This window comes from Neophocaena asiaeorientalis, unplaced genomic scaffold (assembly GCF_003031525.2).
Source record: "Neophocaena asiaeorientalis asiaeorientalis breed wild unplaced genomic scaffold, Neophocaena_asiaeorientalis_V1.1 scaffold43, whole genome shotgun sequence".
NCBI classification, from domain to species: domain Eukaryota; kingdom Metazoa; phylum Chordata; class Mammalia; order Artiodactyla; family Phocoenidae; genus Neophocaena; species Neophocaena asiaeorientalis.
Window position 1 is genome coordinate 9,744,605 of NW_020173674.1, and position 11,943 is coordinate 9,756,547.

At 60.1% G+C, this 11,943-nt stretch overlaps 1 protein-coding gene across 1 annotated transcript in view; it reads left to right on the plus strand.

The window, feature by feature from the left end:
- Positions 1-11,943, plus strand: part of SYT7 (synaptotagmin 7) — a 40,260-nt gene that overhangs the window by 20,167 nt on the left and 8,150 nt on the right. Inside the window, exons 6-8 of the mRNA XM_024748525.1 lie at positions 2,321-2,443; positions 7,279-7,414; positions 11,620-11,890. Coding sequence (XP_024604293.1) covers positions 2,321-2,443; positions 7,279-7,414; positions 11,620-11,890 — 530 coding nt within the window. The remainder of the gene's footprint in view (positions 1-2,320; positions 2,444-7,278; positions 7,415-11,619; positions 11,891-11,943) is intronic.

Genomic DNA, 11,943 nt, shown 5'->3' on the forward strand with positions numbered 1-11,943 from the left:
CATTTTTTTTTTTAAACAATCCTTTAAAAATGTACAAACCATTCTTAGCCTGTGGGCTGTATAAAAACAGGCCACCAGCTGTAGTTGGCCGGCCCCCGACCCCTGCCTTACAGCTTCGCTGGCGTGCTTCTGACGCCCTTCTCTTGCCCCAAATGCTGGTGGCCCAGGTACAGAGTCGGGATGAGAAGGCTAACCAGGCGCCCCCGGGATCCCACCCCCCTTTGCAGGGAGAAGGCATTCCTCCTGCTTCGTGGATGTGGCTCCTCCCAACACCACTAGCTTCTCCCCCAAATCTCCACCTCTTGCCCTTCGTTCTCGGCCCCGCGCCCCGTGATGCCCGGAGAACGACAAATCAGGGACTTAGGCAGAGGAGCCGTTTTGTTTTTAAGAAGAGCACAAGGAATATCCAGAAAGTGAATTAACCAGGGGAAAACCTGCTGTTTCAGTCGGGTTTGCCTTCCCCCAGCACAACCAGCTCCCCAGGAGCCAGATGGAATTTTACCAACTCTGAAACAATACCGGTGGGCAGGGAACAAAGAAAATGAGGATTCGTCCTGAGGGAAGGGGGGAGTTGTTTCCCAAAAGTTAGATGCGGCTGCAAGTGTCAGCCTGGAGCAGCCGTGCCCAGGAGAAAGAGGCAAAGACGAGGCAGCATCCACCTAGCTTCGGCGCCTCCTCGGCCCCCACGGCCATCTCCCATTTTCCAAGACCCCCGGACCTCCGCCCCTCCCCTCGCTTGTCACTTCTCACTGGTAGAGTTCCCTTTTTGACAACTTCTCTGGAAAACAGCCATAGCTAGCGGTTCCTCTCTGAACCTCACCCTCTTGGATGGTGGTTGAAGTCGTAGACTTCCTAACCCAGGATCTCCCACCTTCCAGAACCTTCCATCAGGCTTACCATCTTTCCCTTGGCCCTTCCTGAGACATGCTTTCATGTCTGCCCCATCCAAGAATCCCCTCTCCCCTTGTTCAGGTGAGAGCTCAACACTGGAGGAGCTCAGCAAAGCACCCAGAAAACACCCACCAACTCAGATGGTTTTGAGAGGCAGAGGGTCACTTTTCACCCCCGGGAAGTGCAGGCAGCCCCGCAGTTGCCCAGCGGTTCTCCGACAGAGCCTCACACTAGAGACGTCTCACCTTGACCTCTGGCCGCACACTGCTGCCCACGTGGCGACTCCACGTCCACCTGGACTGAGCCTCCCTCAGAGCAGGATCCCTCCAGACTGTCCTCACCGCAGACACAGGCTACCTCGAGTCCTCCCGGGACGTCTCCAGACCTTGCCAGCTTTCTCTCTCTCCGCCTTGGCCTTTTTTTTTTTTGCGGTACGCGGGCCTCTCACTGCTGTGGCCTCTCCCGTTGCGGAGCACAGGCTCCGGACGCACAGGCTCAGCGGCCACGGCTCACGGGCCCAGCCGCTCCGCGGCATGTGGGATCCTCCCGGACCGGGGCACAAACCCGTGTCCGCTGCATCGGCAGGCGGACTCTCAACCACTGCGCCACCAGGGAAGACCCCGCCTTTGCCTTTTGATGACTTCTGGACTGCTTCTCTAAGGAGAGGCCCCTGAACTGGCCCCAAAAGCCTCGGTGGTTACTCCCCGGATCTCCAGGAAGGGGGACGCAGGAGAAGGCCCGCGACAGCCAGCACACCATACGCCGGAAGAGACTCGCATTCTCCTCCAACGGGCCGTGTGTCCAGGGACCTGGGGGAGGGAGCTCCTGAGACCCCCCTCCTGGCATCAAGCACACCTGGCTGACCAAAGGACCCAGAGATGTCTTTATGAGGGGCTTAACTGGGTGCAGTGCCCATTGGATTTCCAAACCTTCTGAGAACCTCCCGCCTGGGAGCCCAAACCTACTTGCGCGGTCCCCAAGATGACAGCACAGCCCTCCCTCTTCTCCCAGGGGCCCAGATGGTCTGAGCGAGTAGCCCCTGGCCTTTGTTCAGCCAGAGGTGAACCAACCTTGGAAAGGGACCATGTCCCAGGGCCTGGGCCCCACTCCCCGCAGCCTTCCCCGTGTGTTTCCTGGGGACGTCCCGGTCGCGGGCCACCTCGCAGGCCTCTGCCCAGCCCCTTCCCCGTGGCTAGCTGGGTCTCAGGCCGTGGACACCTCCCCTCACCCCTGCCGCCTCCTGCTCTGCTCTACAACTGTTGACAGTGCTGAAGTTTGGTTTCTCTTCTGCAGGGCCAGTTTCTTACACTTGTTTCTTCTCTCTCTTTGTCTCTGTCTCTGTCTCTGTCTCTCTCTCCTTCCCCTTCCCGCCTCGGCCCCTGGGGCCTCCTCCTTTCACCCTGGCTGGTGGGCTGCCCACCCCTGGCAGGGAAGGCCGGATGGTGGTGCTATCCTTGGTCTTAGGGCTTTCGGAACAGGATGACTTTGCCAATATCCCTGACCTGCAAAACCCAGGAACCCAGCAGAACCAGAACGCTCAGGGGGACAAGAGGTACGAGCACAGGCGAGGGCCTGCGGCGGCGGCAGCAGAGAAGGAGGCGTGGAGAGGCCAGCAGCCTCGACCGCCGGTCGCTGGACGAGGCGGCGGCGCCTTCAGTGGACGCTGGAGCAGGACAGCCCCCTCCCCAGCCGGTGCCCTCACACAGGCCACCCTGGTGGTGTCCCTCGGGTCTGAGGCCCGTGTGGCTGTCCTGGGGCCATTCTGGATCAAGCCTGCTCCCCGGGCATGCCTGCCCTCGCCCGGAGCAAGCCAGCCTTTCTGCCCCATCTTCCCGCTTGGCTCCCCTCTGCTGCACCCTCATCTTTCATCTCTGCCCCACCCCGACCCAGAAATCCCAGTTTCTCCGGTGGTTGGTGGGCGGCGGGGATGTTAGGGAAGGGGCGCCAGCCTGTTCTCCCTCATCCCCGCCACCTCAACCTCCCTCTTGCCTGGAGGTCCCGCTGGGGTGATGGTCACACACACACACACACACACACACACACACACACACACACACACACACACCCCTGCAGAGATGTGATACGGCTGCTCTCGGCTGATGGAAGAGGAGCCCCTGGTGGGAAGGGTCTGGGGCCTGGGAGAAGCCTGGTGACCAGAAAGGCAGCCCCTTAGCCCGAGGTACCAGGAGGAGGAAATGGGATAGGGGGTGGGGGGTGAGAGCAGCCGGCAGGTGCTGGTCAGGCCCTCTGTCACCGGGAACCCTGCTGCTGGCCCTCAGGAGCAGCCTGTGTGGCCACAGCACAGGCTGAGCCGAGGCCTGGGCATTCAACCATCCGTGGCCCTGGCCACCGGGAATGCAGGGAGGCATCTTCGGATGCCCCCGTTAGAAGCGCTCTCACGGAGGAGGGGACGGGGAAAGATCAGAGGTCCCAGGGTTCAGGCAGCATCACTAAGGTGGGATGATCCTGCACCTGTCTGGCCGCTTTTTCCCACCTGGCCTTGGGCTGGGCCAGCCACACACCTGTGATCGTGGGAGGAGGGCTCATCACCTTGGTCAGGTGTGCTTTTCATCAGAAAAGGCCTACAGGAGAGTGTGGCCTGGCAGCCAGGTTGCCTCCTTGTAGCTCTGCTACCAGAGCCTCGTTCTGCAACCTTGGGCAAGTCACAGCCCTTCTCTGGGCCTCTGCTTCCTCACCTGTCCAATGAAGGATTGGACAGGGTGACCCCTTCGAGCTCGGACATGCTAAGCCTCTAATGAGGGAGCAGACCCTCGGACTGGGGCACTTGTCAGAGCCTGTCAGCCAGGCGGAGACCCTGACGCTTGCTTATTAAGAGGCCTGAAGGTGCAGGAAGGGACTGTCCCGGGCTGCTGCCAGGGGCCTGTGTGTTAGGGGAGGACAGGCCGAGTTAGCTGACTTGCCTGTCCGTCTGGTGGCTTCTGGAAACCAACTCTCTTATTTTCTTCCCATCCCGAGTTCACAGTTGCTTGTCCATGGTGGACAAAGCCAGAAGTCCCCAGAGAGTGGGAGGGGAGAGTGGGACCAGCTCTTTCACTCAGTGGTACAGATGGTGTCACACCCTGAGCCCAAGTCCTGGGGTGCGGGAGGAACGGAGTCTGCCACCTCCAACCCACTGGAGCCACCGGGGTCCTGGCTTCCTGAGCTCAGGGCTCAGAGCTGGGCTGCAGGCGGGCCAGAGGGCCGTGGGGAGAGGGCCAGGGGCCATGGGCCAGAGGCTGCAGGAGCAGGGCTGCAGCCCTCTGAAAACCTGCTAAGGACCCCCTTGTCGAGAAGGGTGTGAAGCGTGAGGGAGCAGATGCAGGCTGGAAACGAGATTTCATGTCACCCATGTGTTAATGAACTGGCTCCATTTTCACCTACAGCCTATTTTTACCTCCTTGCCACTTAGGTCTCACTCCATATAACACACTCACCCCTTCTGATCATTACATCAGTCGTCCCCTGCCTCCCTGGGAAAGGTGGGTGTGGAGCTGGAGGCCCTGGGCCCACGCCCCAACCCAGCCCGACTTTCCCAGTGGACACAGGCCATTCCCACCCGGTCACGCCCACCCCATCCTGGAAGCTCATTTCTCAAGGCTCTTGGGGGGTTTCCCAGGTGATCGGCCACTGCAAGGGTGCTTCCTGCCCGGCACTCTCCCATCCCCAAGCTTGGCGTTAGCACCGCCCACAAGGCGCTTTGGGGCTCCACCCCTCTGGGTTCCTGGCTGCATGAATCTTGGAATGGTGGGCTTGGGCCAGCTGTCCATTCCTCCTCAGCTTCTGCCTCCAGACCGAGGGTCTGCCCTTCGGCCCCAGTGCCCCCTTCTCCACCCAGCTGACCCCTTGGCCGGATGTCACCGGGGTAACGGGTGGGTGGCCCTCGGCTGTTGTTGGGGAGGACATTCTGCCCCCGAGGTCTGTTTGCAGCAGGCTCCTGGGAGGAGGAGTGGCCACTCCAGGTCCCAAGCAAGGTGGGGTGCATCTAGCAAGTCGCTGACCCCACTGCCAGGGTCCTTGGTGGCCCTGAAGCCCCGCATCCGGGATCCCCCAAGCCCCTGGGCCTCAGCGCCGGGGCCCCAAAAACTTCGGAATGCTGCTGGGCCCAGGAGGGAGGGAAGGAGGCCAAGGCCGCCCCTGGCTCCCACGCCCTGCTGTGCCCGTTCCACCTCGCCCATGCTGCCCTGCACCCATGCGCACCTCATGCTCTCAGCCACCCTCTCACCCTTGCTCCTTGGGATCCGAATGGTTTCCCCCGTGGCCCCACCCCCACCGGAGTCGGGGGCGGGGCCGGGCGGGACCTGGCCACCCCCACGCTGCCCTCACTCCGAAGCCACCATGTTTCTTCTGTCCTGGTGTGTGTCCCCCGCCTCCTCTCTGCCTCTACTCTCCTCCTTGTCCCCTCGTCCGCCCCGCAGCCTCTTCACTCGCCTCCAACTAACCTTTCTCGGCCTCTCTCTCTCTCCCTCCCTCCCCGTCTCCTTCCTCCCATCTGCTCCTCACAGGGATGTCCCTGGGCCAGTGACGGGCCCTCCGCCTCTCCCTCTGCCTCTGTGCTCCTGTCTCTCTGTCTCTTTCTGTCCTGTGACCTCCGATAGCTTCAGTGGCGCTGACCATCTCTTCCCAGGCTGCTTTGCAGCTGTGCTGACGCTGTGGTGTGGCCAAAATAACTCCGACTTTCTCATACCTTCAGCAGTCAATCCCGGCTCTCTCCTCCTCACCCACTCTATTTTTAACCTGACTTTACCTCTCCAGCTATTTCAGTCTCCTCCTCCCCGTGCCTGTCTGTGTGAACACGTGTCCGTGTGTGTATATGTGCGCGTGCTCTGCTCTGGCCGCACCTCTGGGAGGGCGCCCCGCGCCTCCCGGGTGGGGTGGGGCGTTTCCTTGTCGTCCGGGCAAGGCCAGGCCCTCACAGCAGGTGCGCCGTGCCTCTAATTCTCAGAGCGTCTGTCCCTGAAACTGCTCCCTGCTTTTTTGTTTCAGCGTTTCCCAATTCACACGCGCACCTTGGCATGCCGGGGCCTCCCTGAATGTGTGTCCTCTCAGGATCTAAGTGTGCACATCGCTGTACGTCTGTCATCTTGCTGCTCTGGTTGACCTGCCTGGTTGCCCCTGCCATTCTCTCCGTGTTGCCCTGGGTGTCTGTCAGGCTTGTGTGCACTCGTGTGTGTGTGTGTGTGTGTGTGTGTGTGTGTGTGAGCGTGTACACACCCTGCTGTTGGGTCCTGGTGTCTCTCCTCCAGGGCCTGGCATATCCTGTGCATGTCTGTCTGCCTGTCATAGTCAACCGTGTGCTGGCGGCTGGTCCATTCCGAGGGCCACGGCTTGTGTCCAGCCTGTGTGTGTCTCTGAGTCTGTGGCTCTGGTACTCTCGAAGCTGTTCTATTGTAGCCCCTCCCGAGCCCTGTGCTCCCATCACCCCGTCTTCCTCGCTGCCTGCCCCCATCTCTCCTCCTCATGGGGTGTTCCAGCCTGGTCCCTGGGCAGGCTTTTAATGCCCCCTTCCTGAACCCCAGCTAGACGGAGACTGGGCTCACCACCCAGCCTCTGGGCCAGAGAGCCCAGCTTGCCGGGGGCAGTGTGGAGCCGGGGTGCACACAAGGCCTGGAGTGGAGCTGTCAGATCCGGGGTTTTCGGTGGGACCCCGTCTTTCTCTGACCCTGGGCGAGAGCCTTATCAAATGTGTAGTCCTCAGAGTGGGAGAAGGGTCGGGTTTGGGCAAGGGGGTGTAGATTTGCCCTGTCCAATAGGTGACTATTTAAATTAGTTTAAGTCAAACAACCGTGAAAATTCAGTTCTCAGTCATACTGGCCACATTTCAAATGCTCAATAACCATGGGTAGACATAGAAAGTTCTACTGGACAGAGCTGTGCGGACAGTGGTCCTGAGCTCACCTGGTCAGTCTCGTGTCTAAAGGGCACCTGTGTTCCCGCTGAGCCTGAGCAAACAGGTGGGGCCTCCAGGAGACAGGTGCTCTGGGCATGTTTGCCTGGGGTAATGTCGCGGAGAGAGGACACGCCGTCTTGGGAGCCTCCCCGCCGGCCTTCCAGGCTGGAGCAAGCAGGGATGGATGGAGCCTCTGGGGAGGGAGGATGCTCAGAGACCACCATGCAAGCGGGGGCTGAAGGGTAGGGGATTTTCTGGGAAACAGCAGGAGTGGGAACACTGGCCGAAAAGGCACCTGCCAGGGGAAGTCGAAGCCGGATCACGCTGGGGCAGAGGCGAGGGGGACGGCCCTGCCCCCATGGACAAAAGCGTAGTTCCTGCTGGCCCGCAGGAGGTGGCAGCTACTTGGGTCTCGGAAGGTTCTGCTGCCACCCAGACCCGTGGCGCCCAGCCCAGCCCACCTCTAGGTCCATGCTCATTCGGATTCCTCCCACCCCCAGGTTGCCTACCGGAGGGAAGGCAGTGAACACAGCCCCAGTGCCGGGCCAGACGCCCCACGATGAGTCTGACCGCCGGACCGAGCCTCACTCCTCCGTCTCAGATCTCGTCAACTCCCTCACCAGTGAGATGCTCATGGTGAGAAGGGCAGGAGGCCCGGGGCAGGGGGAGGGGCAGGTGTGGAGATTGGTGACAGCGTGGGAGTCACGCAGGGGAACCAGCATGGTCATCTGTCAAGAGAGACTAAGATTTCCCATCCTCCTCCAGTCTCTGGATTGAGCAGGGGCCCAAGAAACCTGCTGTGTGATCCTAGAAGGAAAGGCTAGTGGAGCGAGGGCTTGGAGGCGGAAGGTGTCCCCTCTCTTGGGGTGGCATCCCACTGAGTAGCGGTCTCGGGTGGAGCGGGTCTCATATCCCCTTCCCAGGGACCATCCCCAATCCCCATGGCTGGGGAGCCAGCTGAGGCCCAAAGAGAAGAGGAGAGCAGAACCCCTCTGGTCCTAGTTCCTATGAGGGAACAGCTGTGCTGGGGTTCTCCTGTCCACACCCCAGCCTCCCCGGATCCCTGCCTTATGGATCTGGAGTGTTTTCACCACGGGAGAGGTTGTGGCTTCACATGGCGCCCCCTGGTGGCAGCAGTGAGTCACAGCCATTTGCCTCATCTGTACTTTCCAAAGAGCTCCTGGAGGGACCAAGGCCCCAGGGCGATAGAGCACACTGTGATTTGGCAGCTGGAGATTTCAGGCGGGAGTCAGTCACAGGCTTGGCAGCCCAGAGTTTCCAGGAAGGCTGGGTGAGGACGTGAGGGTAGGAACCCGGTGCCTGCTAGGTTCCTACTGGGACCTGGGCCCCGCTTCCTCTTCCCCCTTCCCTCCTCCCTGTCTCCCCCCTTCCTCCCAAAGAGGGAGGGAAGGGGGCTCGGTGGGCTTTCAGGCCCTTGCCAGACCTGACGTCATTCAGTTCAGAGGACCCTTGCCCACTGCTCTGACACCGCAGCCCCCAGCCTCCCCGGGGCCCCCGGAGCCCCCAGGCCCCACCCTCCCGCCATTCAGGGCTCGGCCGGCTCTAACCATCCATCCACACTCTTCTTTCCTAGCCCAGCACCTCTCAAATTGTGATAGGCACACGAATCACTGGGGGATCTGTTAAAATGCAGATTCCCAGTCAGCAAGCCTGCTACGGGCCCCCAAATCTGCGTTTCTCTCGGATGCAGATTAGAGCATCAGATTTTCCACGTTCCAGATCTGGTCTCCCTTGGGCCTCCCCACCTCTCCCCTCTCCCTGCCCCCTGGGCCCTGAGTGCCTGGTCCTGCACCACCTCCTCTCTGTCTTCCCCCATCCATGTAGATCAGCCCAGCCATCCTCTGCTCTGGACGGGCCATCGCCACAGTCCATCCTGCCTCTCTGTGCAGCCTCTTAATTGGCTACGGCTTCCCGGTAGCCAGGATCCCAGAAGGGACGGCCCTTTCCCAGCCAGCTTGCCTACCCCTTGCTGCCCCCGGTTGGGGGCGGGGGTGGGGTGGGGTGGGGGTAGAGCCGCAGGCAGAAGGAGGAAGTGCAGGCCCCAGCGCCCTCTCACGTGCTCAGCAGATGCTCAGAGGTGGGCAGGCAGGGTCTAATTGCCTAGCCCTAGGCCAAAGCTGGGTCACTGGCATTAATAGTGATGATGAAGATGAACAGGGCAGAAGTAAACAATCGGCTGACCTCCCTGCCCCAGGCGTGGAGAAACAGGAGTCGGGCACCCGCAGCCTTACAAACAAAGGGACCAAGGGGACAGGGTCAGAGAGGGGGCTGGGCCGCATCCCCATCTGAGTTACTCCTGCCCTGCTTACTTCTGCCAGAGCTGGGGCTCAGGCAGCACCTCCTCCAGCCCTTGGTGGGGGTGGCTAGCCTGGTTGCCATGGAAACAGATCGAGGCCCCGCCCCAGCTGGTTAATTAAGGCTCAGGGCTGTGGTTTGGGAAGGCTGGGGGTGGGCACAGAGCCACTGCCCACTTCTGAGGTGAAGTCCACTGGCCCAGCTTGGGCCTCTCATCCAAGACTACCTTGTTTGGGAACCAAGATCCAAGTGACCAGCCTCAGGTGAGGCTGGGGCCACCTGGGCTCCAGTCACCAGGGTCTCCACCCCAACTTTAGAAGGAATGTGGAGGGGCAAGTGGTCGTGGCAGGGCCTGCATGCCCAGGCTCTCAGTCCATGGCCAGCAGTGGCAGGCGCCAGGCCACAGAGCAGGACCACGAAAGTGATGTAAACCCCCCCTTAACCTTCCCTGGAACCCCGTAACATAGGTGTGTCTCATGGTCCCATTCTACAGATGCAAAAACTGAGGTTAAAGGGGAGTGGGGCTGGTAGGAGGAGAAGGAAGGAGCGCCAGGGGAAAACTGGATCTGGGTCGGGAAGCCAGATTCTCAGCGGGCCTGAGTGGAGCTTGCAGGGCTGCCTGGATCCCGCCAAGGGGCAGGGCTTGAGGGACCCGCTTCCACTGTGAGAAGAGCAAGGGAGGCAGCTCAGACCCCCTTCCACCTCCAGGCAGGACCAGGGGTGTGGCTAGTGGAGCCCCAGATCTGAGTGTGAGAGTGAGGGCAGCTGGAAGGGCACTCATGGTGGCTGGGCGCTGACTTGGGTTCGAACTCCGGGCTCATCTCTTAGTCACAGGCGACTTGAGGCAGTAATCTCTCTGTGCCCCCAACCAAGTTGGAGCATGGTAGTGCCTGCCTCATCAGGATGTTGTAGGGAGTAGAGGAGGGCAAAGCACACAGTACAAGGAGTAGGGTAGTTACCATCGTTAGTGTGATTTACATACTCGTCGCCTAGGGCAGCTGAGTCCTCACTGGCTTGCAGGAGGAAGTCTCAAAATGTCTTGGGATGTGGGCCTGTTTTGGTGGAAAGAGTGAACTTTCAAGTCAGAGAGAGTCCGTACTGCTGTGCAATCTTGGACGTGTGACTTAACCTCTCTGAGCCAGTCTCCTCAGCTAGAGAGCGGTGATCACTGCCTCTCCCGGCTGTTGTCAGGATTCAGTAGGAAGAGGTGACTGGTGCAGCTATACACATTAGTTAGTATTTCAGAGCCTGGGGCCGCCTCTCCAGGATGAAGGGGGAGGGCACAGAGAAGTCTCCTGCAGGGGAAGGAGAGAAAGCAAACCAGTACCAGCAGTTTTGTCATAAATATGGTACCCTGAGTCCTACCCTGGCTCTTACCCAATCACCCCAGGAGCGTTCTTCGGTTTTTTATTGGAGTAGAGTTGATTTACAGTGTTATGTTAGTTTCAGGTGTACAGCAAAGTGAATCAGTTGTACGTATACGTCTCCACTCCCTTTTAGCTTCTTTTCCCATATAGGTCATTACAGAGTACTGAGTAGAGTTCCCTGTGCTATACGGTAGGTCCTTATTAGTTATCTATTAACCACCAGGTGGCTGGGGGATGGGCAAGATTCTAAAACCTAACCAGGTGTCCCCAGTGAGCAACCACAGCTGGAAACACTTGGCTGGGAGACCCTCCCCTCAATTCCTTCCTATTTTTTCAACATCCTCCTGGGAAGGGGACACCATGCCACCCCCCACATGTGTGTCGGTTGCTGGGTCTGCTCAAGTGGCACCCCCCCGGGGATGAGGGCTGAATGCAGGTGTAACCTCCCTTCCAGTGGTCCTCAGCCTTGGTTTGCAGTACTGTCACCTGAGGCTCCTATTACACAATTCTGCCGCCCAGGGCCACCCCAGCCCCATCAAATGAGGCTCCCCAGGGATGGGGCCTGGGAATCTGTACTTTAAGTGTCCCTACCTTACACCAACAGACGTTGCTTTTGAAAACTCGCCTCTCTCATTTTGTAAATCACATCATCCTCAGAACCCCAGGGTCACTTTCTAAAGAAATATCGTGGTAAACTCTTTTGAGATGAGAACAATCTCCCTCATCTGTTTTGTAGCCCAGGTTTTTGTGTCGGTGTATTTCGCAGGGGACCCCGCAGGGCTGTTGGAAGAGGGGAAAGATGGAGGAGGGGGCTGGGTGGGGGGCGGGTCCCAGGGTGCACCAGGGGAGGTGAAGCAGACCCGGGGCTCCGAGAGGCTGGGAAGTGGGGTGCACGCTGCTCTGGGGTTCAGGGGCTGTCCCGGCTCTGCCCCTCCCTCCCTGTGTGACCCTGGTCAGGGCACCTGCCCTCCGCCTCAGCAACCTCACCCAGATCTGAATGTGGGATGTGCCACCACCAGCCCCGCGTGGTGACCATGGGGAGGAGGCGGCTGGACTGGCCTTGGGCACAGCGAGGCCTCCCAACCCTGCTGGGCTACAGAGGGGGCTTCAGGGAAGCAGAATCCTCCCCAGCGCTGCCTGCCTCTCCCCCGCCCCCAGCTCTCCCCAGGCTCTGAGGAGGACGAGGTCCACGAGGGCTGCAGCCGAGAGAACCTGGGCCGGATCCAGTTCAGTGTCGGCTACAACTTCCAGGAGTCCACGCTCACCGTGAAGATCATGAAGGCCCAGGAGCTGCCGGCCAAGGACTTCAGCGGCACCAGCGACCCCTTCGTCAAGATCTACCTGCTGCCAGACAAGAAGCACAAGCTGGAGACCAAGGTGAAGCGGAAGAACCTGAATCCCCACTGGAACGAGACCTTCCTCTTTGAAGGTGAGGCTGCGCTGCCCCTGCCCCCAGAGTCCCCCTCTTCCCCTCCTCCACCC